General features: G+C 40.0%; 1 protein-coding gene across 1 annotated transcript in view; it reads right to left on the reverse strand.

Annotated features, from left to right (window-relative positions):
* Window positions 1-2,187: 2,187 nt before the first annotated feature.
* Window positions 2,188-27,219, reverse strand: part of ACADL (acyl-CoA dehydrogenase long chain) — a 30,981-nt gene continuing 5,949 nt past the window's right edge. The window contains exons 3-11 of the mRNA XM_065413586.1: window positions 20,850-20,987; window positions 20,213-20,377; window positions 19,107-19,173; window positions 14,009-14,173; window positions 13,596-13,697; window positions 11,083-11,196; window positions 8,408-8,535; window positions 6,048-6,134; window positions 2,188-2,713 (exon numbers count right to left, since the gene is read on the reverse strand). Of these exons, the coding sequence (XP_065269658.1) occupies window positions 2,620-2,713; window positions 6,048-6,134; window positions 8,408-8,535; window positions 11,083-11,196; window positions 13,596-13,697; window positions 14,009-14,173; window positions 19,107-19,173; window positions 20,213-20,377; window positions 20,850-20,987 (1,060 nt within the window). The 3' untranslated portion in view covers window positions 2,188-2,619. The remainder of the gene's footprint in view (window positions 2,714-6,047; window positions 6,135-8,407; window positions 8,536-11,082; window positions 11,197-13,595; window positions 13,698-14,008; window positions 14,174-19,106; window positions 19,174-20,212; window positions 20,378-20,849; window positions 20,988-27,219) is intronic.

Below are 27,219 nucleotides of genomic sequence, written 5' to 3' on the forward strand. Positions count from 1 at the left end.
CAGGCACAGCCCCCACCCAGACAGTCCTTTGGCCCCGCCCCGCCAGACACTGACGGGAGAGGAGGGGCGTGGCCTAGGCCGTGCGGGAGGGGGCCAGAGGCAGCTCGAATACGCTCTACATTCCAGCTCCCCCACGGCCCAGGCCCCGCCACCTCCCCTCAGCGCCAAAGCCCCACCCCCGCCACTAGGCCCCGCCCCCAACCCGCCTCTGCCTGCCCTCGCCCGCCCGCTCTGGCCCCCGCCCCTCTCGCCGTTTAACAGAGCCTGGTCCTGGGGCGCGAGGGGGTGGCGCGGCCGCGGGAACCAACCGCCTCTCGGAGCCGCTGCCAAGAGGCCGGCAGGGGATCCGCCACCGCGGCCGTGCCCGCCTCAGGTCCTCGCGCCGGCCCCGGAGCCACACGCACACTTGCCTGCTCGTCGGCTTCTCCACAGCGGCGGCGCCGCCGCCCGCCTCCCACCCGGGCTGCGATCTCCTCAATCTGTGCCGCTGTTTAACAGTCAGCTCCCAACTCAAGGCGGCGGGCGGAGGCGGGGCCGCGGCCGGGGGTAGAACCGGCCAATCCGGGGCGGGATGGGTGGGGTTATGCAAAACTGGGGAGGGGGCGTGCCCTGAAGGCGGCGTATGGAACGTCTGGGGAGGGAGGGAGCGAGCGAGCTCCAGGACTCCATGCCTAGCTGTGCCCCTGAGCTCCTCCGGCTGCCGCGAAGGGATAACCCCAGCACCTGCACCCACGTGGAGGGAGCCCACTTAGCAGCGCCTGGACCTAGACTCACGTGCCCCCCTGCACCCCCAGTAGTTGAAAGTTCCCTTGGAATCTCTTCCCCCTTCATTCCTCCTACCATCCTCCAACAGCCCCTGCAAGAATCTTCCAGCTGTGTTTCTCCATTCCTGGAATATTAAAACGGGGGGAGAGGAGAGCAACAAACGTGCACCCAAGCATCCTTTACACTGGCTGCCATAGCATCTCCCTAGAAACACTAGTGCAGGGATTGTAGGGTGTGTGCAAATGCAACTGCTAAGGTCTCCAAGTTCACTTAAGTATGTGTTGATACAGCCCTATCAACTTTCAATAGACCTACATTGCAAGGACATACACACTGTGATCAAGATGGAAGTAATAAGGTACATGTTTATCCATTTGGTCAAGTTTTTGGTCCATCACCTTTAATTCTGAATGAATTTAGCACTTGTAGAATTTAATTAATGCAATGGTTGTGACTGACAGCCCTAGAGCCAGAAATCTGTTAATCCAAACAGTAATTTTAGCACCAACAGAAGCAGCCATAAACTTTTCTTACTGCCCCAATGTTTTTCAATCCTAATGACAAGTTCACCTCTAAAGTAAATGGGTTGATCAGTCTCCATTCAGTTCCTGACTTCTCTTGCTGAAACTGCCAGTAAGCTTACCACTTGTGGCAATGTCCCTTTAAATCATATTATAGAAACCATAATGCTAGCACAGCTTATTTCTAAAAGATAACAGATTTGTAAAGTGCACAGTAGTCAAATCACTAATTACACAACTATAGAATTGTGGTTTTTGCTAAGCCAAATGTGTAATTAGGCTAATTAAAAGCAAATATTTAAAAGCTATAAAAGCCTGTATGAGCAGCACACTCCACTCAGATACTAAACCTCCAACTGATGACTGCAGACTTACTGAGAATTGGCCAATAGGCCTTTTACAGAGGTATTCACACAGATTAACAACAATCAAAGGATGTGCTACTCTGAACTAAAGTGTGCCCTTTCTTACAAACCATATCAAAATATGGATTTTACTAGGGCACTTCCAAATAGTTATTTTATAGTATTTGACTTTGATTTTTCAAGTAATGCAGAAAATTGATATTTTGCATTTTAAATTTTTATTAAGCTTATTTATACAAAATAAGTACATATTCAAATAAGGCACATTGAGTTTCATTGTAAAGCTTATTACATTTTTGTACATCATTATAAAGCTCAAAAATGAAAGTCACTCACTCATTTGTTCTCATCATCATAGATGAATACAATGCAAAAAGCCAGATGATTATAGGAGGAAAATCTATTACATTCTCAAACAGATAAATTATTAAACCGGGGTGGCAGTGAGTCAGTGATAGGTCCAAGTTCTACAGTTACATTTAACACTGTAGTTCCGAAGTTGTGGTTTTGGTGTTTTGTTTTGTTTTTTTAAACACCCCAGTTGTTGTTTATTTTCGAAGAAGAAGGTTTCTTTGACGATTTAATTCTGAACAGTTAGGACTGGATTTAATATAATGACACTATGTTTCAAAGATTTAAAGTTAATTGTAACATTCCAAAGTGACCATACTTTTCACTACCAATACATACGATCTTCTTGCCTCAGACTTTTTTGAATCATTCAGAGAATTAGTCCTAGTGTTTTCCACCAGGAAAGAGAGTGTTACAAGTTAATATTCATTAAATATTAGAGACCACAGATAAACTACAGTAACAAAATGGGATGTTTGTAACTACAATAGTTTTTAACAATGGTTCCTTTTCCTCAAGGAAACACAGTACTTCTTTTACTTGCATTCTGGTGCCTGATGTAATACCGTATTAATTGTGATAGGATTCAGGAAGCAGTCTCCAGCGTAGCCATGTGCCTACTTGTCAATCACAATGTCTCTAGCAATGAGCTCTTTCATTATTTCATTGGTTCCACCATAGATTGGCTGGACACGAGAATCCACAAAAGCTCTGAAAAAGTGAGAAGTAGTGACAGAGTGAGTGGTTAGAAAAAGAGATACTTCTTGAAAATAACCATATGAAATAATTTCTTAGTAAACGGGAAAATCTCTTTTTAAAGATCCAGCATATTTCAAGTGTGATCTGTCTGCAGTGATAACTCAGAGCCCTCTTTCAAGATATTTTATTAATGAGAAAACAAAAAGCATAATGCAATTATCATCCTGGGTTGCTCAGGTTGTGATCACTTGATTCATCAAATTCCAAATAAAGGAACTTGTGCTTTAATTCTCATGTTGCAGTTTGTCAGTATTATTCTGGTAGAGAAGAGAAAACATGTGAAGTGACTATAATCTAAGTTTAAGTGAAGAAAAAAACACTTGACTCAGAAGCACGTATGAGTTTGGCAGAGTTTCTTAAATTGAAATAGGGAAATTAGAATTTTACTCAATAGAAGTGTTCAAAATCCAACAAGTCAAATTCTAGAAACTTTCACTAATAAATAAAAAAATTACAATTGAATATACTTGCTGATACCCTATATGTAGGGCCCTACCAAATTCACCGTCCATTTTGATCAATTTCATGGTCATAGGATTTTAAAAATCCTAAATTGCATGATTTCAGCTATTTAAATCTGAAATTTCAGAGCGTTGTAATTGTAGGGGTCCTGACCCAAAAAGGAGTTGTGAGGGGGTCACAAGGTTATTGTAGGGGGGTTCCGGTACTGCTACCCTTACTTCTGTACTGCTGCTGGCGGCAGCGCTGCCTTCAGAGCTGAGCAGCTGGAGAGCGGTGGCTGCTGACCGGGAGCCCTGCTGCCTTCAGACCTGGGCCCTCAGTAAGCAGCCGCCACTCTCCGGCTGCCACCGCTGAAGACAGCGCAGAAGTAAGGATGGCAATACCGTGACTCCCCTAAAATAACCTTGTGACCCCCCTTTTGGGTCAGGGCCCCCAATTTGAGAAACTCGGGTCTCCCCCCTGAAATCTGTATAGTATAGGGTAAAAGCACACAAAAACCCAGATTTCACCCTCCGTGATGTATTTTTCATGGCTGTGAATTTGGTAGGGCCCTACCTATATGCCTTGATAACAACATGGCAGTTAAAATGAGCCCATGTTTCATGTTGTGAAAAGATTACAAGTGACTTCAATACAAACTGCTCTTTTAAAAATGGCCTATCATTCCTTTTTACAGTGGTAAATGATTTCACAGAAAAAAATGTCCTCTGATGGAGTTAAGTTTGTATACATCTAGACATTACTTAAGGGGCAAGACAAACTGAATATTGTAGTTTTCTTTAAAAAGTTCATTCTAGGTACAAACAGATATTAGAAATCCTGGAAATTAAAAAGTATGGAAATATATAAATAAAATAAATCAAACCACCTAAACACTGTCCTATCCTCTGCCAACCTTCCATTTTGCATGTAAGTTGGAGGCAATATGATTAAAGACTTTTGATGAAGGTGGTCTTAATAAAGACTAATTTACAATTTGAGGCGGGACATCTTAAATCCACTTTACTTGCAGTTAGTCTTTGGGGCAGAGAAACTCTGGAGAAAATAACATTAATTCTAGAAATATGTCTGACACAAATGTTATCACCTGCTACCCTGCAATCCCCTGCTGCGTAACATGCCTTAATTTGATTCATAAGAACAATGTATGGTTGCTGCTTGCCTATGCCAAGTCTCTGAGTAAGAACATGCTTACATTTGAAACCTTGTACATCTCTGGGGAACTGTCCCAAACTTGTCACTTGTGGTTAAACATTTTTTCCCTTTATTTGCTATGTTTCTTTTCCATAGGCTGCCTTGCAAATTTCTATTTTATTATTTTCTATGCCCCCCATCCTTTTTTAATTCAAAATAATGTCTTTTATAGTCTAGAAGCAATACCTGCTGGTGTTTGCTCACCCTTTCCCAATTCTTTTAGCATTTCCTCCCTTCCCCATTTTCAGTTAATTTAGTGCTCGATTAACGGCGCTGGAGACTGAAACCCTTCATTTATACACAGCACATGTACAACATACGAATTGTAAGCTCGCCCACTCTTACTAGTGTGCCTCTGTGCCCTGAGAAAGAGACCATCTCTAGGTCCAAAGTAGTAATTTAGGTGCCATACTCATTGAGTCCATTCCCTGCTGAAAGGGTTTCTAATTGTGCGGTGGGTTCTTTCTGAGAGGTGAACATTTGCCCACTAGGAAATGAACTGAAACTATCAATTCATTTCACACAGGCCACTGAACAGCTATCTGATGGCTATAGCTTTGAATCACTACTAACTTCAGCTTCATTTGAACTGGTGACTGAACTCAACAATGAAAGGCTCTTGATCCCCAAGCCATCCAGTTCCCCTTTCCCTACCCTCCCAGTGGGTTGGGGACTGAGCTGTGCTCCTGAGCATACTATAGTCTGGGCAGCAGCATAGGGAAATGGATAAGAATACTTGCTAATTTCATTCCGTGAAGCACTAAACACAGCATCACAACCACAACTCTCCCCAGAAAGTAATTTTAAAATTCAGTATCCAGGAAAATGTAAGACTCCCACAGCCCTGCAACATTTAAAAATCCATACTTAGATAGTTACTACCAGTACATTAACAACAGGGGCCCTACAAACCTGCATAGGGGTTGCTAGATATGCCGATATTATAATGGAGCTCAGTGTACTTTAGAGTTGCTATTTACTCACAAAGGATGGAACAATCATTTCAAAATGTGAACAGGCTACTATGCACAATAATAAAGAGAAAAAAGTATCGGGGGTAGCCGTGTTAGTCTGTATCCACAAAAAGACAACAAGGAGACCAGTGGCACCTTAAAGGCTAACAGATTTATTTGGGCATAAGCTTTCGTGGGTAAAAAACCTCACCTCTTCAGATGCCACCGGTCTCCTTGTTGTCTTTTTTTTTTTTAAAGAGAAAAAAGTTACCTTGAAGCAGCATTAACAGGGTAAAATGTTATTAAAGGGACAACAACTTGAAATCAGGTCAGTTTAATAAAACCGAAGTAATTTCTGACAATTTATCTGCCCTAAAGTCCCGCCATTTTTGAGGGGTTTGCTATGAGCCTTTTTTTTTTGTTTTTTTTTTTTAAATTACTCTCTCTACTTTTTGCTGTGAGAAAGACACAAACAGAGGAAAAGCTGCCTAACTAATTGATTGTACAGGGGAAATAGTAAAAACAACTACACAAAGGCATTTCCTTTACATGTATTGGTAAACTGCTTTGTATTAGTAGTGATTGGTTCTCCCAGTTTACAAATACATATGAAGAAAATGCAGCATTTTACTTTGCTGTATATCTTTCATAATTCAGCACTGAAATGTTACACCTACTTTGCAATTGGATACTCCCACATGTATCCCCATCCTCCATGGAGTTGTACACACTGAGTAGCCACGCTGTTTTGGAGATCAGAAGCCCTAAAATGGCAAGAACAGAAGTTTGGTTTTGAAGCATTATGCTACTAAATCTATAAAGTAAGTAAGTAAAACAAACATGTAACTGTTAGGAATTACCATGATGAACTGTGATGAAGTTTGGTCTTTTTATAAAGAGGACCAGAAAGAAGCAGTAATTGGCAAACGTTTTAACTTTTAACATTCAAGAATTTGGCTTTTCTTATAGAACTTTCACAAAGGAGGGCTTTCAAATACAGACAAATTTGTTTACATTTCGCTTATTCATGTTGTATATACCAATCATCAAAGAGATTTATTTTTTAAAACAATGGGTGTTCTTCCCCTGTTGAATCCTTCATAATGTTTCTTGTTCACAGCCTTTTTCCTTTGGCAACATACTAGGATACTCTCTGTACACCAATAATATCTGGTGATGCCTTTTTTTAAATGCTAAGAATCTCTATATTGCATTTTTTAATGTAAATGCTGACTAATAAATGCTCCAAGTATTCCCCCCCGCCCCCACATTTAGCTGTCTCTATAATGTTAATTTTTGTGGACTTTCCTAGCAGAATTTGATACACTTTTTTATCCTAGACAGCATGGGATTTATAACTTGTTTCCTGCATTTTCTCTTTTAAAAGACTGCATGCTTGCAGTTATATCAAAAACTCAAACATAAATTTTATAAAACCACTCAGGATTTTGACTGCACTTTGGGATCAAGCTAAAGGTAATAGCTAAGTCATGGAAGAGAATACTGTTCAAACAAGTAACTTCAACAATAGCAAAAAGAATATGAAAAATGATTAGTCAAGTTAATTTCCTTTTCATATAAGAGTACATAAAATTCTCTCTTCTCAAGCATGCTCCACTGCCAAGTTTTCTCTTGAATTATATTATACCACATTTAACCTTAAAATGATGTCTTGATGAAACTATCCATCCTAAATAGATTTTCAGATTAATTCAAATACTGTAACTGTATCATCACAATAAAATCTATATGTCTTTCAACAGAAATCAGCAGTAAAGATGTATAATGCTTTCCAAAAAATTACCTCATTTAACTAAGCATCTACCTCAAAAATAGTAAATTTCAGTTAAATCTTACGAAAGAAAGAAAGAAAGAATATAAACTACTGTATAATCAAATGAAGTGCAGTATACTGGTACTAGAGAAAGAAGCAGTTTCTCTGTTCAAGCAATTTTTAAACCTATTCAAGCTCTGTGGAAAAGTTACAGAAATTCCATTACCTATATGGAGAAGGCCACTAAATATTATAGGTATAGGAATGTTGGTGATTTTGCAAGTTTCTTGCTTTGGAAAAATCAATTGATGAAAGTATTTACGCTGGCATTAGTTATATCCTCCTCCACAAAGCTGAATGCCTGTGATTCTGTACCAGGTATTTCAACATAATCCTTGCCAAGAAACACTCAATCAAAATCCTTCCTTTTCATGTAAATGTTCTATCTGGATTCCCGTGGCATTTTATGTATAATTTTTTTTTTAAGGATTAAAACTTGTACATTTTCTGCAAATGTTCTGTCACTTTCTAGTCTTCATTTTTTCCCCAATTTTGCAGCTAACTTAATCTGGCGCAGGGACAAATGTATTACCTTAGATGTTTCCACTTGTCTAACTTTGTCTGGTTAAATGCAAGTTAATAAATAACTGCAAAAAAAGTTCCTGGGGCTTTTTCTGTCCAATTAAAAAATAGAACTATGAAAGGAAGAATAGCTCAATCTCAGCAACAGCAATAAAGAGCTAGCTAATTATTTCTTCCTGAAATCAGATAGTTCTCAGAAAATGGTTGGTTGAAATACCTAGCTCTTAAGTCCGGATTTATCAAATAAAATATCCAAAACTTATTTCATATGTTATAAATATTATGCAAGGGAATCCCAGTAAGATCAACCTTTGGTTTTTAAAGTTTTTCAGCTGTATAATTAAATGTTTTTCAAAAACTCAATAAAATAATTCTCAAGTGAAACTATTTAATTAATAGTGATTTGGATCACCTTGCTCAAGAGACCTTTTTCCTAAAAGCCAACACTAAGTAACTAATTTTGAAATTATCTGATTAACCGATACCAATATTCAGTGTAAGTCTCTATGTATACCACATGCATCACTGTAGTTTGGGCTAATAAATTCTGATGTTAGATGCAGACAATGTTTAATGTTACCTTTTGGGCTAAACATTTGGGTTGGTTACTTCAACGTTCTAATGTTAGAGTCCAGAAAAGTTCATGCAAGTAACATTTTCAAATTGTTTTAACATGCATACCAGTATTTTGCCATGGAAGCTGTGGACGAGTCCAGACGTTTCTCCTCATGCAGCTGGAGACAGCTGTCCACAAATGTCCGGCCCACACAAATCTGAGTTTTCAGTTCCGCTAACTTGTGCTGCACAGTCTGATTTTTGTTGGAAGGGGAAAATGTTTTGTATTTAAAAATCAGGAAATATTTTAAAACAAACCAGTGAAAGGAAAATATGCCAATAAGGTCTTTGCAAGGAAATGCTTTTTTGGGGGGGTACAACTAATGTTGTGCATGGAGGAACCACCACCACAGTAAAGACTACCACCAATACAAGAGCTAGAGTTCTATAAAACAAAAAGCAGTTTAATTTCCATTTCTTTTAACATTTCACATTTCTGCCAGTCTAATCAAACAGGATTTGCTCAGAGTCAAGGCACCTATGAATCAAAGAAAAGCTATAAATTCTGGTCTTTAACTCAAAGTCATGTGTTTTTCTTATTTAAAAATAAATAGATAACAGAAGTCTGAGTTCATAAATTCCTAGATAGTACAACCTATTAGCCCTTTACTGAATGTTTTAGCAACTTGAGCTCCCCCTTCTGGTAAAAATGTGTTTCTATTCTTAACAGCTAGTAATTTCCCTAGAGAGACAAGGTGGGTGAGGGTAATATCTTCTATTGGACCAACTTCCTCACCCACCTTGTCTCTCTAATATCCTGGGATTGACAAGTACAACTATACTGCATACAGTAATTTCCCTAGTTTATTAGCAGTTCCATAAAGTACTAACTATTTTCTTAAATGCAAAAATTATTTTAAAGGTATAATGTCACAATCCAAAAAACTTTTATTTATCAAGTATCTTTTATTAAAGAATAATTAAAATTCAAGATCACAGAGGGAGAAGAGAAGTTCAAAGAGATACGAGTAGGAATAACTGGATTCAAATGAACAAAGGAAAGTTTAAGACTGGCTGTCAGGGAAAGTTTCCTAACATTGAGATCTGTTATACTGTGGAAAAAGAAGAAGCCCACTTGTAGCATTACGTAAAGCTAGACTGGGCAAGAACTCAACTATGTGGTAGTAGTCCTTACACTGGCCGGGGGAATGAAAAATACAAGTCAAGAAGTCTTTTCTCAAATTCTTAAACTCCTGTATCAGTGGGCTTCATCATTTCCTTTATCCAAGCTACAGAAACAAATAAAAGACTGATTTCAAACCCTGTAATAAATGAATTAGGCAAGACATCAGGCGAATTAGAAAGCAGTCAGCTTTTGATTCCACACACATTTTAGCAATCAGCCATGAAAGGAAACACAGAAAAGCACAGAGTGCATAATGTTTTGATAAAAATACTTTATTGGAGAGTGGTTGTCTTGCTTTAAAGCTAACTCTGCACTAAAACTATAGTTTTTTAAAAGAGGTATTTCAATAGTGCTAAGTATAGACATTGGAAATGCTAAATCACACCTGGAAATTTTATGAATTGATACTTAAGACGTCTTACTTCTAAGGGCCCAATCCTGCTCCTGCTGAAATCAATGGTAGATCTGCCTTTGACATAACAGGAAAAGGATCAGGACTCAAAACTGGGAATCTTGATGTTTTTAGTTAGATCTCAAGGGCACATTTCAATTAACAAAAAGGCTGCCAATCTCCAACCTGTATAATTCATCCCGTTTCTATGCATCACAAACACTGGAACTTGGCCAACGTTCTCATTAAAATGTTTAACATTTTTTAAATGTTTAACATTGTTATCAGAATAACCCCCTACCTAGGGTTTTTACACTGAAACTCTTAAGATCACTCCTGTATTAAGAAAAAAATAAGCAGTACCTTCTGAAAATTGCTACATTAGCATGTAGAATCCCCGAGTCTGTATTTACTAGAATATGGTTAACAAAAGTTACCCTGATTTAAAAAAAAAAAAGATACTGTGAGAAGCAGAGCCTGTTTTCATGATTCTGAACAAGGAGTAGACTAGCAATAGTCTCAAAACTCACACCTAACTAACTCTCATTGATGGTAGCAAGAATAATATGCACTGTGGACCATATATAACTTCTTATGTGGAGTCACTTGTGCATTTAGTTGCCTTGCAGCTGTGGAATCATTTACAAGATCCATAAAACTGAAGACTATATAAAATAATTATTTGCTTAACACACTTCACAGGCATTAAGACAACAAATTCCCTGCTGTGAAAAACGTGCATAGTATCAATCTCAGGTAGGCCCTGATCCTGCAATGCATTGTGCACAGGTGGACCCCCATGCCTGGAAGTCCACCCAAGTCAATAGGACTCAGCTCACCTGCAGAGGTCCATCCATGACAATGCACTATAGGATAAGAGCCTTAGACAGTAAAATGCAATTTTATAAACAAAACTATTTTCATTATATATTCATAAACCAGGTCAGCAATGCACTGTTGACTTCAAATCTGAAAGAAGCAGCAGCAATGTTATCTCAAGAGCACTTAGTCATATTTAATTTAAAACTGAACATGAGAGCGAAAGAGGAGTCATTCCAGATACTTGCTCCTAATCCAACTTTAGAACCTTTGAAAACAGTCCAGTGGTTTTGCTTGCCTAACACCTCTAGTGAAATGAAAATTACATATATTACATGCATCTATACTGAGAAAGACACAGACAAAAAGAAGGATTTCTGTCTCTTTTTCTTGGTTTAAGCTCACCTGTAAATGTGCAATTGTTTTCCCAAAAGCTTTTCTTTGTTTAACATAGTTTCTTGTTTCTTCGAACATGAATTCACAGCTGGCAAGTGCCACATCAGCAATCAACAGTCTTTCCTTGGAGAAAGAAGTGATAAAGAATCTGAGAGTTCTTATCCAATGCAACTAATCTCAAATTTCTCTACACAAACATAGATACAAACACAGGTTGGGAAACAAAAGTTTAGTTATGTCTGTTAGTGTTAGTTTTGTTCTGTTCCATTAAGTTTTTAACTAGACATATTGCATAATTGAAAATATTGTCACTCTAATGAACACAATTGTCTTGGTGGGACCCAATTTTAAAAGTTCTTAGTGACATTCCAAAGTTGCATAAACAGGACTACAGGAAAAAAAAAAATCTAAAAGTGAAATGTAATACTCCTATTGACTTAATGGAAACAATTTGGCTCAGTTTTTTCAGTAATTTGGTTTTAATCTTTCAGTTCAAATAAAACAGTAATGTAAACAAGTTTTAGAAGGACACGGTCTAAATCAGAGGTTCTCAAACTGTGGTTCAGGGACCACCAGTGGTCCGCGAGCTCCATTCAGGGGGTCCATGGATAGTTCCCTCTAAGGTGCGCGCCTGGGCAGCTGCACACAAGAGAATGAAGGACCACCCATCTCATTAGTGGAGCCGCGCAGGCGTGGCTCCACTAATTAGGTGCCTGGACCCTGGAGAAGATGCACATGTAAGGTGAGGTGGTGACCTTGGGGGGAATATGGGGTAGGTGGGCGGGGGCAGTGGGGTGAGAAGAGGGGGTGGGGAAATTTGGAATGTGCATGGCTGCGGCAACCAGAGAAAAAGAGGTGACTTTCCCCAGCTCCGGGGAGAGACAGCCCTCCTTCCCCCAGCCTCAGCTCTGTGGTGGAGGACAGACCCACCTCCTTCCCAGCCCCAGCTCGGGGGCTGCCGCAGCAGGGGTGAGAGGGCACATCCATCGCATTTGAAAGATAAGACTACTGATATTAAAATATGAGTTGTGTGCTTTTATTTGTAGAACAAAAAAGTGTTAATTATTAAGGTTTTTTTCCATATAGCGCTTTTATCCAAAGCGCTTTACAATAGTTAGCTAACGGTACAAAAAACATTTGGAAAGATCATTAAGTTGTCCACCGAGACCCTCATCAATTTTCAAGTGGTCCGCGAAAAAAAAAGTTTGAGAACCACTGGTCTAAATACATTTTAAAGTTTATAATTTTCTCCCCATTCTCATAAACTATGAAAAGATTTAAACTAAGATCCATTTCCTGCAGAATTGTTTTTTGCTTAACCATGTAAATAATCTGGTTCACTATTGTAGGGGTGCTCATGAGCACTGCTGCTCTGTGTTTTTTCAAACCACTGAAATATTTTCTTTGAAAGAACTAAATGTATGGAATTTGCACACTGAAAGAGTAGGTCGCATATTTAACATATAGTGTAAAATTAAGTAAACATGATTTTTATTAGATGATGCAACCATAAAGTCATAGTTTATGCTTTATGACAAAGCAGAGTCATGGTTTTGGCATCTGAGTTTCCCCTCTGCTCTTCCAAACCTGCATTAACTGGTCAACTATGTTCAGTTCTACTAATAAGACAAGCCACTTTGGGCTCTACAAAATGCTTCCACTTTTCAGTTTTTTATTAAATAGATTGAGAAAGTAGTTTATCTATAACAGTGGTTCTCAAACTTTTGTACTGGTGACCCCTTTCACATAGCAAGCCTCTGAGTGCGACCCCCCTTATAAATTAAAAACACTTTTAAATATATTTAACACCATTATAAATGGTGGAGGCAAAGCGGGGTTTGGGGTAGAGGCTGACAGCTCGCGACCCTCCATGTAATAACCTCACGACCCCCTGAGGGGTCCTGACCCCCAGTTTGAGAACCCCTGATCTATAACATATTTCCATTGGTAGAAGCATTGCAGGTGTGCATTTTGCATTAGCCATTAGTGCAAAGAAAAGTCAACTCTGCACAAAGAGGCTTATAGAGGGCAAAAAGAGCATATTTAAAACTACTGAGCTGAGTGTACAAGTGTTAAGATAATACCACAGTTGTTTGTAGCATTCGATTTTTAAATTCTGTTCTAATCTTGTGTTCTTCACACCAGTGCTATTGACTGAGAGATCTGGTCTTGAAATCAGGTATGAAAACTTGATACACGTAACATCCTCTCTGTAGCAATTACTATACCGTCCCTTACTAAAATAGTACCCTAACATGGTATCAATAAAATTATTTGAATAGAAACTATTAGATTGCAAGCTATTTCACTGATATTCCAAGATGCTTCACTTTGATTTGCAGTGCAGAATTCCTACCACTAAAAAAACAAAAGTATCAGCAAACTGTGGTTGTAGGCATCCTACCTCTGAAACTGAGGCATCTCACCATAATCCATAAACTGCAGGTGGCGGTTCCAAGCAAAGACCAAAATAAAGTCTTTGTGCTTTTCCTGCACACAGTGTGGGTTTGTGTCAGTCTTACCTGAGGGAGCTCTGCCATCAAATAGTAGAACCCTTTGTTCTCTTGTCCAAGCAAGGCACTGGCTGGCAAACGTACATCCTCAAAAAACAGCTCTGCTGTGTCCTAAAAATGGTTTTAAATAAAATATCTAATGTCAAACTTTCTCTTCCAAAGATTTTCCTCTTATCCAGTTCCTAACTTCTACAGCCCAAATTACATATATTAACTGGAGGCTGTTAGCTTTCAATATAAATTTCACTCAAATGCAACCCACCCTTGCAGTCTAATTTAGAATATCCTGCTCTTGCAGTTAAAACTGTGAACTGAAGTATTACTACAGCTACATTTGATCTTTACTGAAAGTACCACAGGGAATAACAAGTCCTTTTACACTGCCTCAAAGTCCATCACATGGTAAGGCTCGTATGACTTACTTGTGCTTTCAGGCCTATTTTTTCCAGCTTGCGTCCTTTGATGAATCCTTTCATTCCATTCTCCACCAGAAAAAGGCTGATCCCATGAGCAGGGGAGCGGGCCTCACGGTTTGTAACAGCAACCACAATCACTAAATCACTCATCCAGCCATTAGTGATGAATACCTGTAAGAAAACCAAGATGGAATAATGCTGCATGTTAGCTGGCAGGTAGCTAGGAAGATTATAAAGTAGTAGTACACGAACTTTCACACACTTTTACAAGTAAACAGTATATAGATTCATAGATTCTAGGACTGGAAGGGACCTCGAGAGGTCATCGAGTCCAGTCCCCTGCCCGCATGGCAGGACCAAATACTGTCTAGACCATCCCTGATAAATGTCTATCTAACCTACTCTTAAATATCTCCAGAGATGGAGATTCCACAACCTCCCTAGGCAATTTATTCCAGTGTTTAACCACCCTGACAGTTAGGAACTTTTTCCTAATGTCCAACCTAGACCTCCCTTGCTGCAGTTTAAGCCCATTGCTTCATGTTCTATTCTCAGAGGCTAAGGTGAACAAGTTTTCTCCCTCCTCCTTATGACACCCTTTTAGATACCTGAAAACTGCTATCATGTCCCCTCTCAGTCTTCTCTTTTCCAAACTAAACAAACCCAATTCTTTCAGCCTTCCTTCATAGGTCATGTTCTCAAGACCTTTAATCATTCTTGTTGCTCTTCTCTGGACCCTTTCCAATTTCTCCACATCTTTCTTGAAATGCGGTGCCCAGAACTGGACACAATACTCCAGCTGAGGCCTAACCAGAGCAGAGTAGAGCGGAAGAATGACTTCTCGTGTCTTGCTCACAACACACCTGTTAATACATCCCAGAATCATGTTTGCTTTTTTTGCAACAGCATCACACTGTTGACTCATATTTAGCTTGTGGTCCACTATAACCCCTAGATCCCTTTCTGCCGTACTCCTTCCTAGACAGTCTCTTCCCATTCTGTATGTGTGAAACTGATTTTTTCTTCCTAAGTGGAGCACTTTGCATTTGTCTTTGTTAAACTTCATCCTGTTTAACTCAGACCATTTCTCCAATTTGTCCAGATCATTTTGAATTATGACCCTGTCCTCCAAAGCAGTTGCAATCCCTCCCAGTTTGGTATCATCCGCAAACTTAATAAGCGTACTTTCTATGCCAATATCTAAGTCGTTAATGAAGATATTGAACAGAGCCGGTCCCAAAACAGACCCCCGCGGAACCCCACTCGTTATGCCTTTCCAGCAGGATTGGGAACCATTAATAACAACTCTCTGAGTACGGTTATCCAGCCAGTTATGCACCCACCTTATAGTAGCCCCATCTAAATTGTATTTGCCTAGTTTATCGATAAGAATATCATGCGAGACCGTATCAAATGCCTTACTAAAGTCTAGGTATACCACATCCACAGCTTCTCCCTTATCCACAAGACTCGTTATCCTATCGAAGAAAGCTATCAGATTGGTTTGACATGATTTGTTCTTTACAAATCCATGCTGGCTGTTCCCTATCACCTTACCACCTTCCAAGTGTTTGCAGATGATTTCCTTAATTACTTGCTCCATTATCTTCCCTGGCACAGAAGTTAAACTAACTGGTCTGTAGTTTTCTGGGTTGTTTTTATTTCCCTTTTTATAGATGGGCACTATATTTGCCCTTTTCCAGTCTTCTGGAATCTCTCCCGTCTCCCATGATTTTCCAAAGATAATAGCTAGAGGCTCAGATACCTCCTCTATTAGCTCCTTGAGTATTCTAGGATGCATTTCATCAGGCCCTGGTGACTTGCAGGCATCTAACTTTTCTAAGTGATTTTTAACTTGTTCTTTTTTTATTTTATCTGCTAAACCTACCCCCTTCCCATTAGCATTCACTATGTTAGGCATTCCTTCAGACTTCTCAGTGAAGACCGAAACAAAGAAGTCATTAAGCATCTCTGCCATTTCCAAGTTTCCTGTTACTGTTTCTCCCTCTTCACTAAGCAGTGGGCCTACCCTGTCTTTGGTCTTCCTCTTGCTTCTAATGTATTGATAAAAAGTCTTCTTGTTTCCCTTTATTCCCGTAGCTAGTTTGAGCTCATTTTGTGCCTTTGCCTTTCTAATCTTGCCCCTGCATTCCTGTGTTGTTTGCCTATATTCATCCTTTGTAATCTGTCCTAGTTTCCATTTTTTATATGACTCCTTTTTATTTTTTAGATCATGCAAGATCTCGTGGTTAAGCCAAGGTGGTCTTTTGCCACATTTTCTATCTTTCCTAACCAGCGGAATAGCTTGCTTTTGGGCCCTTAATAGTGTCCCTTTGAAAAACTGCCAACTCTCCTCAGTTGTTTTTCCCCTCAGTCTTGATTCCCATGGGACCTTACCTATCAGCTCTCTGAGCTTACCAAAATCCGCCTTCCTGAAATCCATTGTCTCTATTTTGCTGTTCTCCCTTCTACCCTTCCTTAGAATTGCAAACTCTATGATTTCATGATCACTTTCACCCACGCTGCCTTCTACTTTCAAATTCTCAACGAGTTCCTCCCTATTTGTTAAAATCAAGTCTAGAACAGCTTCCCCCCTAGTAGCTTTTTCAACCTTCTGAAATAAAAAGTTGTCTGCAATGCAGTCCAAGAATTTGTTGGATAGTCTGTGCCCCGCTGTGTTATTTTCCCAACATATATCCGGATAGTTGAAGTCCCCCATCACCACCAAATCTTGGGCTTTGGATGATTTTGTTAGTTGTTTAAAAAAAGCCTCATCCACCTCTTCCACCTGGTTAGGTGGCCTGTAGTAGACTCCTAGCATGACATCACCCTTGTTTTTTACCCCTTTTAGCCTAACCCAGAGACTCTCAACACTTCCATCTCCTATGTCCATCTCTACCTCAGTCCAAGTGTGTACATTTTTAATATATAAGGCAACACCTCCTCTCTTTTTCCCCTGTCTATCCTTCCTGAGCAAGCTGTACCCATCCACACCAACATTCCAATCATGTGTATTATCCCACCAAGTTTCAGTGATGCCAACAATGTCATAGTTGTATTTATTTATTAGCACTTCCAGTTCTTCCTGCTTATTACCCATACTTCTCGCATTTGTATATAGGCATCTAAGATACTGGTTTGATCTTTCCTCCCAGTTTTGTCCTGACCCTCCTTTCTCTCTGCCAATATAGCCCACACTCCCTCTCGTTTCCGACCCATCTCCCAGGTCTCCATGTTCCCCACTTACCTGCGGGCTTTAATAAAAGATTAAAGCTGTAAGTAAGCATCCAAAAAGTTTAAAAAGTCCAGATGCATAAAAAACCAAAGTGCTCCAGAACAGTCTATAAAGGAGAGATGGGTTCAAGAGGAATAATTCGGATCTGGATTGCAAACTAACACCCCAAAGTTAAAGGGTGTTGGGGTCTGAGGTTCTGGTCGACTCTAACCCATTATAAAGACAGAGGACAGATTTTAAAAAAAGGAACCAAATTTGTATTTGTTTATTTTGAATATTCCTAAAGTTTAAATTCAGATTTTTAATTCAATCTCATCTCTATTATAAAGATTCCTTTTATGAACAAGAATGTCAACTAACATGCAGATGACCTCTTCCAAAAGTTAAAATGGCAAGGTATAAAATGGAAAATCATTGGGAGATTCTCCATTACTATAGCAAATCTCTATAATTCTGTACAATGTGCTGTCTACTCATATTTAATATTGTATGAAACACTAATGCATGCTACAGTGGGTGGAAACGTACAGTTGCCTTCACTGTATTGTATGTTTTAAGTCAAATTCTGATATCACACGACAGGCAGAATATAGACACAGACATGCCAAGTATAAAAATTAGATTCAGATTCCTAACCATGCCAACCAAAAAAATGACTGAACTGCCTTGTCTTGCCTAGGTTCAGGCATGCAACTATTAAGTTTATCTATCTAAACAGTATCTTTTACATACTTATGGACAAATACATATAAACACTTACGGTTTTATTATTTTATTACTGCAGTGACCAAAAGCCACAATCTGGACAAGGCCCCACTGTACTAGGCTCTGCAAACACATATAGATTTAGCCCATAAATATGCCTAAAAGTAATAGGCAATTCACAGCAGGAAGAATCTTTGAAATATACTGAAATCAAAATACTATTACTACTTTGTGTTTTCATCCAAAGATTTCAAAGCGTTTTTACCCAGACAGGCAAGAATCATTACCATCACTTTACAAATAGGGAAACTGAGGCCCAAGGTGGTATAGAAATTTTCTCAAAGTGAAAAAGAGTTAGTGGAAGAGGTAGCAACAGAATTGAAGTCTCTTGGTCTCTCTTTTTAACCACTAGACCACGTGGTCACCTATGATTCATCGTTTTTAAAACAAAGTTTTACTAAACCAACCATCCCAATACTCAAAAAAATCAAGTACCAGGACAGAGCTGTAACTCTAAGAGGTTTTTAGTTTTAAAAGTTTTCAACTAACAGCAGTGTCATTTAAAAGTTTTTAGAATGACAATCCCCTACTTCAATCCTCTTAATTCTTTGTATTAGGGGTTAAATGAGATGGGTACCCTTATAGCAGCTCAATATGTGGTTGGCATCTAATATGGAATTTATCCCATACACTGAACAATACAGTCACTGGATAAAGATTCCATTTTTGTGTTGAAGTAGTAAAGGAGTAAAGGTTTTAGTTTGTTTCCCTTGACCAACAGGGGAACGCATAGCAGGGTGGCTAGTCTGCTACCAACTCCACTGAACTGAGAAACAATCTGGCCCTTGGCTATATTGTGCAGGCGGACTTTACCAGTCAAGAAAAAAAGCAAAATCTTATGATCGGGCTGCTGTTTTGTTCTCCAATAAAAGCTTCAAAGAAAAGAGTCTGCTCTGCTGATTGACCCATAAATTGTCAGCATCACAAGCTGGATGGCTGGGTAACATGAATTCTTCTATAAGATGTAACTCATAGAAAAGGAAAAACAAAGGGGTAGAGACACTAAGAGCTGGGAAAGCAGCTGTAGAATGAAGTAAATTCTCTCACTAACTGGATGTATTCAGTACCCAAGCACCATAAGTCAGAGCACATCCGTTCACATACCTTACTTCCATTGAGAATCCAATCACTTCCATCCTTTTTTGCATACGTTCGTACACCCTGCAAATCACTAAAATTGATTGGCGAGAAAAGAAAGTTATTTAAGAGAACAATCCAGCAGTGGCATGAAGTTCACATTTAAAAAATAATCCTAGTATAAAATAATGAAGAGCATAGAGCCTACAACTCCTTGTGGATAGTGCTATGTACAACAGTAAGTCAAAAGCTAAAATAGGATTCAGGGATGTATTAAAAAGGGCTAGAGAATATTATGGAAACCACAAGTGTGTTATGTATGTGAATGATGAACCTCTGCATCTTCAGTACAGCACATGGTTCTACTTCACTTCCAAAGGGACATACCTGCTCACAGCCGAAGTACCATGTGCACAAATAATATCTATTAGCTTAGCAGCATCTTATGTCGACATGGCCCATCAATTTAGGGCTGCCCCAGAAAGCAGATATCAGCCGCTCAGCTTGGCACCCTCCACATATAGTTAGAGGTCAGCTTATGGTTCTCAAGCAGAGAGGCTTTTGCTGTTTCTAGGACCAGTGGGGAGACAGTATAGAAGGTGCAGCTCCCTATTGTACTCCCCTCTGCTTAGCAGATTGAAGAGAATGATCCTGAATCAGTAATCTACCCAATAATCCTACTGTCTGCCCTTATACTATATGAATGAGAGTACAGGAAAGAGAACGCTATTCTATACAGGATTCAGGGACAAGGAAATAGGCCCTCTTGCCAAATTCAGACAGCATTATATGGACTAAGTCAAGCCTCCTTTACTGAGTTATTACATTTCACATTAAAGAATGTCCATGCAACAAGTAGGCTAGTGGCAGTTTATGCAGAATCTAAAACAAATACAAAACCCTATTTGTCCTAGGGCTGATGGCAAGATCATGGGTTTGGAACAGGCATCCGGAAATGACAAAGCTGTAAAACAGCAATCTATAATTAAAGGTTATTTCTGTGGTTCTACCTATTCCGGGCTACTGCCTAATCAGTAAGATGGCCATGTAACTATGAAACTCGGAGTTTTTACACAGCGAGATTAGGTAAGCAACATGTATGTAAAGCCCATCTGTTGTCCTTTTCAGCTTACCTGCCAGCCCCAGGTTCTGTCATGGCTATAGCGCCAATACATTTGCCTGCAGACATTTCAGGGATAAACCGTTCAATCTGATCTTTTGAGCCATAGTTTGCGATGTAGGGCATGACAATATCTGAATGAAGGCTGAATCCTGGGCCAGAACAATTAACATACATCCTTGAAGAGAAAAGAATAAAAGTAAACTTTAGAAGAAAGTGTGACAGTGATTGATCTATTGAATTTTACACTGTTAAAACCAGAGAACCAAAACTGAAAGAAATGTACACTAAAAGCTGTCAAAATGACACACACAATTTTAACTTGTTACATCCATGTTCTTATTTATTTATAGAATGTACTTTCACTGTCAGACTATTGGATCACCCACCAGTCTAAAGAGAACATTTCCCCTCCTCTCCCGGCAGTCCTAAATATATAATACTATGATATTTATTATTTAAAAAAAAAATCATCTGAAATATCTAAAGTAGGGGGTACTTATGCATGTCTAAATTATCACTTCTGTGGAAGGAAAAGACTTACTGTCTGTGAACACACTCTCCTTACAATAGGAATCAGGAAATCAGATGAACAAATACAATCTTATAACGGTACCAATTTGATTCTTGCTGCAGTGTCTTGTACTTACTGCTCCTCCCAGACCACTGCTGAAGAGAGCAGATCCCCTCCAATGCCACCATGTTTTTCCGATATATTGACACCGAGCAGTCCCTGTTGTCCAGCTTTTTCCCAGAGCTCCCTGCTCACCTGGCCAGCCTTCTCCCATCTGCAAATGATACAGGAACAAGAAGTTAGTGGAATTCCCCTCCTACTATTTGTGATTTGCCACAGCTGCTGCTTTACACCATAAAATCTGCTACCAAGTTTCAGTGCTTAAGAATAAGACTTTCAGTCTCAGAAACCAACCTACAACACATGAGGTAACATAAAACTGGCATGTGTATTTTGCCAGCTGGGGAGAGGTAGGCAACTTGGACTCATGCAACGTACTTAGGATCTGTAGTCTCCAAGTCTATGCATTAATGATTAAGTTGCCACCACAGAATTACATGCAGTATGGTAGGTGGTAAAAAGCTAATTTCTGCTTCCAATGTATAACCTGCAATTTCCTTAACTTTTATACCTGATAAATTTGTGAACACTACCAAAGATGAGTTGATTTTTGTGGTACTTTGGTAAATTGACAGCAGAGGAGCTTCTGGCGATAGTCCTTAGATTTTAACTCGGAAGGAGAATTAGAGACTCATGGCAGAAATTCCCTATCTGTGGAACTCTCTCACTCAGGCTGTCTGCTAGAGCCAGAGTTGGATGGCCTTCAGGATGCAGTGCAAGGCTCATCTTTTCAGCCACACCGACTAGTTTGGAGGCCTTTTATCAGCTGCAACTGAAATGGATGTAAAGTGTAAGCAACAGACACTTCACTGAGCAAGCAATTTGAGAAAATACTAGAAGAAATATCAAAGAAACAGAGCTTTGCAATAGCAAGATATATTACACTATAAAACATTGCATGTGCTAGAAGACTTAATGAGAGCCACACCTTCCTACTTCTTTGGAAGATACTTTTCCTTGGATTATTAGCTTATATTTGAAGGATGAATCCATCTTCACTGAGAGCACATACATGAGTCCTTAGAGCAGAGGTCTCCAAACTGTGAGGCACGGAGGAATGTTCAGGGGTGTGTGGCAGGGTAGGGCCAAGCCCCACAGGGGCCAGGGAGGGAATGCCACCCAGCCCCACTCTGCCCCAGCCCCACTCCTGGCCCTGGCCCCTAGCTCCCGGTTGCTACCCAGTGCCCAGCCACGGCTATGGCTCCCGGCCCCCAACCGCGACTCCACTCCAGACCCCAGCCTCGGCCCCCAGCCCTAACTCCAGCCCCAGGCCCTGGCCCGGCCCGGCTGCGGCCCCACTCCAAGCTGCGGCTCGCAACCACGGCTCTATGAGGAGAGACAGATTACATTATAGGTAAGGGGGCGGGGGTGCAAGGTAAAAAGTTTGGGGATCACTGCCTGAGAGAGACACGCATGGTTGGGCTGTCCCACTGGCTCTTTATCCAGGCAGTTAAAACTTCTCTTCAATCCCACTCCCACCTCAGATAGCCCATGTAAGTTTCTCTCCCAAACACTCCCTGTATTTTTCCGTTCACTCCGAACTCCATTCCTTCCAAGCAACATTTGCGATGAGCTCTCATACCTCCAAATCAGCCCTAAAAAAATCATGTCTTCCACAAAGCCTGTGTTTGCCAACATACACACTCACCCCTCCATGTCTGCCCAGCCACTTACTATGGTGTTACCATTACACCCATTTGTTCCTTTACAGTCGGATTTTTCAAAAGCATCTAAATGCTGCAGGCGCACAAGTACAATTGGCCTTATATTCCGGGGGGTGGGGGGAAGGATGTTACTAACTTGAGGTAAAATCCTAGGGAAAACAAGGCAGTAGATAAATTTTACACAAGCTAAAGACTTGTCTTCCCTAGGATATTACCGTGCATTAGCTAGCTTGAGTTAAGAATGCACTTTTCCCCCCAATGAAGACACAGCCTTTGAAAACCAATAGTCTTAAGTCACTTAGTGTGTGATTAGATCTTGATAGATGTTTAGCTGCATGTGTGTGGTTTCTTTCTGTGCTGCCCCAGCCCTGCACAGACAGCTGGCACGGCAGACCTCAAGCAAACCACCCAATGAGCACAAGATCCGTTAAGGGACAAAGGCACCCAGCCAGGCTTACTGTCGACGAAGCCCGGTACTAGAATCCTGCAGACTCCACCAGACCACTAATACACGTATGACCGTAACAATGGACCAGCTCAGTGAATGGCGGGACTTTCCATTCCTCCCTAGGCCAGACAAAGATACTCCCTCTGAGATACATCTTTATACCCCAATACAAACAAGTTAGTACTGCTCCTCTGACATAGTTAGTTACTGCCCTGTGACATGGCTAGCTATTACCCATTATTACCCAAGGCATAACGAGTGGGGTTCCGCAGGGGTCTGTTTTGGGACCGGCTCTGTTCAATATCTTCATTAACGACTTAGATATTGGCATAGAAAGTACGCTTATTAAGTTTGCGGATGATACCAAACTGGGAGGGATTGCAACTGCTTTGGAGGACAGGGTCATAATTCAAAATGATCTGGACAAATTGGAGAAATGGTCTGAGTTAAACAGGATGAAGTTTAACAAAGACAAATGCAAAGTGCTCCACTTAGGAAGAAAAAATCAGTTTCACACATACAGAATGGGAAGAGACTGTCTAGGAAGGAGTACGGCAGAAAGGGATCTAGGGGTTATAGTGGACCACAAGCTAAATATGAGTCAACAGTGTGATGCTGTTGCAAAAAAAGCAAACATGATTCTGGGATGTATTAACAGGTGTGTTGTGAGCAAGACACGAGAAGTCATTCTTCCGCTCTACTCTGCTCTGGTTAGGCCTCAGCTGGAGTATTGTGTCCAGTTCTGGGCACCGCATTTCAAGAAAGATGTGGAGAAATTGGAAAGGGTCCAGAGAAGAGCAACAAGAATGATTAAAGGTCTTGAGAACATGACCTATGAAGGAAGGCTGAAAGAATTGGGTTTGTTTAGTTTGGAAAAGAGAAGACTGAGAGGGGACACGATAGCAGTTTTCAGGTATCTAAAAGGGTGTCATAAGGAGGAGGGAGAAAACTTGTTCACCTTAGCCTCTGAGGTTAGAACACGAAGCAATGGGCTTAAACTGCAGCAAGGGAGGTCTAGGTTGGACATTAGGAAAAAGTTCCTAACTGTCAGGGTGGTTAAACACTGGAATAAATTGCCTAGGGAGGTTGTGGAATCTCCATCTCTGGAGATATTTAAGAGTAGGTTAGATAAATGTCTATCAGGGATGGTCTAGACAGTATTTGGTCCTGCCATGCGGGCAGGGGACTGGACTCGATGACCTCTCGAGGTCCCTTCCAGTCCTAGAATCTATGAATCTATGAATTACCTTGTACATGTTGGTTCGATCAAAACAGTTTTATTTCGTACTGTTATCCTGACCTTATCTCTTAGGAGGGGTCAGTGTGTTCCTGTTATCCTTGGGGAATGTTTTTGTACCATACTTGATATCAGGATGTTCTGGTACCACTTGATATCTGGATATGTTTGTGTGAGTATTTTCTGACTAGCACTTCTTAGGAATGTGTATTTTTGCAATATTAGCCCTGTTACCAAATTCTGCGAGCAGGTCCTGCCTCATACCAGGCCTCTGATACAAGGGCTTATGTCTCAGGCTCTCTTCCTACTACAAGGTGATTTTGAAAATCTGACACCAAGCTCTTCAGGGCAGAGACTTTGTGTATTAAGAACGTAAAAGTTACCATACTGGGTCAGACCATGGTCCATCTCGCCCAGTATCCAGTCTCTGACAGAAGCCTGTACCAGAGCTTCAGCAGGAATGTACTGAACAGGGCAATTATGGAGTGATCCACACCTGATTTCTACTCCTGGCTTCTGACAATCAGAGATTTAGGGTTGCCCCTAGCATTGGGTTGCGTCCCTACCCATCTTGGACAATGGCCATTGATGGATCTATCCTCCAGGAACTTATCCAGTTCTTTCTGAACCATGTTCCACTTTTGCCCATCACAACATCCCACGTCAGTAAGTTCCACAGGTTAGTTGTGCCTTGTGTAAAAAAAGTACTTTCTTGTTTGCACTAAATCAGCTGCCTATTAATTTCATCAGGTGATGACTGGTTTTTGTATTGTATGAAAGGGTAAATAAAACTTCTCTATACACTTTTTCCACATTCTTCATGATTTTATAGACCTCTATCATACCCCCCTCCCCAGTCGTCCCTTTTCTAAGCTGACTAGTCCTTATCTTTATAGTCTTTCCTCATATGGAAGCCATTCCATACCCTGGATCATCTTTGTTGCCCTTCTCTGAACCTTTTCCAGTTCCACTATATCTTTTTTGAGATGGGGTGACCAGAACTGGATACAGTATTCAAAGTGTGGGTACACCATGAATTTATATAGTGGTATGATTATATTTTGTCTTATTTTCTATCCCTTTCCTATAGTTACTAACATACTGTTAGCCTTTTTGACCACTACTGCGCGTTGACTGGAAGTTTTCAGAGAACTATACAAGGTGACTCCAAGATCTCTTTCTTGGGTGGCAACAGCTAATTTAGAATCCATTAAAATCCATAGTTGGGATTATTTTTTCCCCAATGTGCATTACTTTGCACTTAACTTTGAATTTCATATGCCATTTTGTTGTCCAGCCACCCAGTTTTGTGATATCCCTCTAACTCCTCACAGTCTGCTTTGGACTTGAATAATTTTGTATTGTCTGCAAACTTTGCCACTAACTGTTCACCCCCTTTTCCAGATCACCAATTAATTATTACACTACTGGAAAGTGCCACGTGCATCTATAGTTTTACATAAGTAATGAATAATAGCTGAAGGTTACAGGGATTGGCATATAAGTTTTAAAGGGACATTGTCACCTTGAAATCTAGTCAGCTGCAAAAAATAATTAAAGTAGTGTCAGATTCTACACCTGCCATAATTCCAGGGCTATTTTTTTTTCTTTTTTGTTTGGCTTTACAGACATTTTCCTACTTTATCAGTGTTTCTCTTTCCCCTGTTGCTCTGTGAAAAGACCCATGCTAACAACAGAAGGAAACTGACTTTACAGAGAAGGGGGACGTGACTACCCATAAAGCACTCTCAAACGTACAAAGTAAATTTTAGAAAAATCTTTCTTCTAATCTCTTTCAGTTATAGTAGCAATAAGTCTTACTTATAACAGTAAGAAGTGAAAATTATTTCAGACACGAGAATGATTTGAAGTTGATGGTGTTTTATAGTCTCTATTTGGTTTGGTTGAATGGCATTGCTCAGTAACTATAAATGGAAGAAGAGAAACTATATTAAGCCCCAAGGGAAGGGATCATCTTTTTGTTTGTTTGTTTGTGTTTGTACAGGGCTTATCTCAGTGGAATACTGGTCTATGAGTAAGGCCCCTTGATGCTATGGTAATACAAATAAATAATAATTGGTTGTGAAAGTTTGTAGCATTCTCTCTCTCATGTTTATCTTCTAGAGATTGTACAGAAACAGAACAATTATTACAGACATAAGAGAGAAGTTCCAGGTGGAGGAGTTGAAGAGAGGAGAGGGAAGGGATGGAATAAATGTGAAAAGGTGAAATATATTAAATTCACCTTTTTATTGTTTGCTTTCCCAGTCCAGAACTAATACAGTTGCTTAAATCTTTAGTTGGAAGATGGTCCTTATTGGAGAATGGGACAATATATGGTTTTGTAGACATGCACTGTAGCCCTAGAAAGAACGATCACCATCTCTGAAGTACAGCTACCCTTCTGAGCTAACTGGCTAAATTTAAGTGGAAGAACACCATACCATATTTCATCGCATTACCCTCACTACCAGAATTAAAAACAACGGTTTGATATTAACGTGCTAAGTCTCAATTATCTTGAAATTAATTCTGAAATGAAACTGCTCTCCTAGATGTAGAATAACAACCATAACTCTTCGCAAAATAATGGGTTTCAAAACTGGAATTTGGACTAGGAGATTACAAAACAAAAATACACTAAGGATCATGCCTGAAACAAGCTAGCTACACCAAATATAGCAATGGAACTGTCAGGGGGATGAATAGATCAGGGGACTGGTAACTGAAATCTTTCATTTCTAGACTGCTGTTCCAGCCCTGGCTGGGAGCAATGCAAAATCATTACCATCTGGTGTCTCGGTTGTGACCTCTAGAAGAGCTAATTTTAGGACTAGTCTACACACAAAATTGCACTAAAATAATCTCTTTTAATACACATATTTTGTTATAATGTGCATGTGTAGACACTTATTTCAACTAAAAGTGTCCTATTTTTACTGAGCTAAAACAGGGTTGTTGTTGTTTTAACCAACTTCATCCTATTTTAATTTAGCTATTAAAACAACAACAAAAACCCCACTTTAACTCAGTCAGA

Source organism: Emys orbicularis, chromosome 11, assembly GCF_028017835.1.
Source record: "Emys orbicularis isolate rEmyOrb1 chromosome 11, rEmyOrb1.hap1, whole genome shotgun sequence".
NCBI lineage: Eukaryota > Metazoa > Chordata > Testudines > Emydidae > Emys > Emys orbicularis.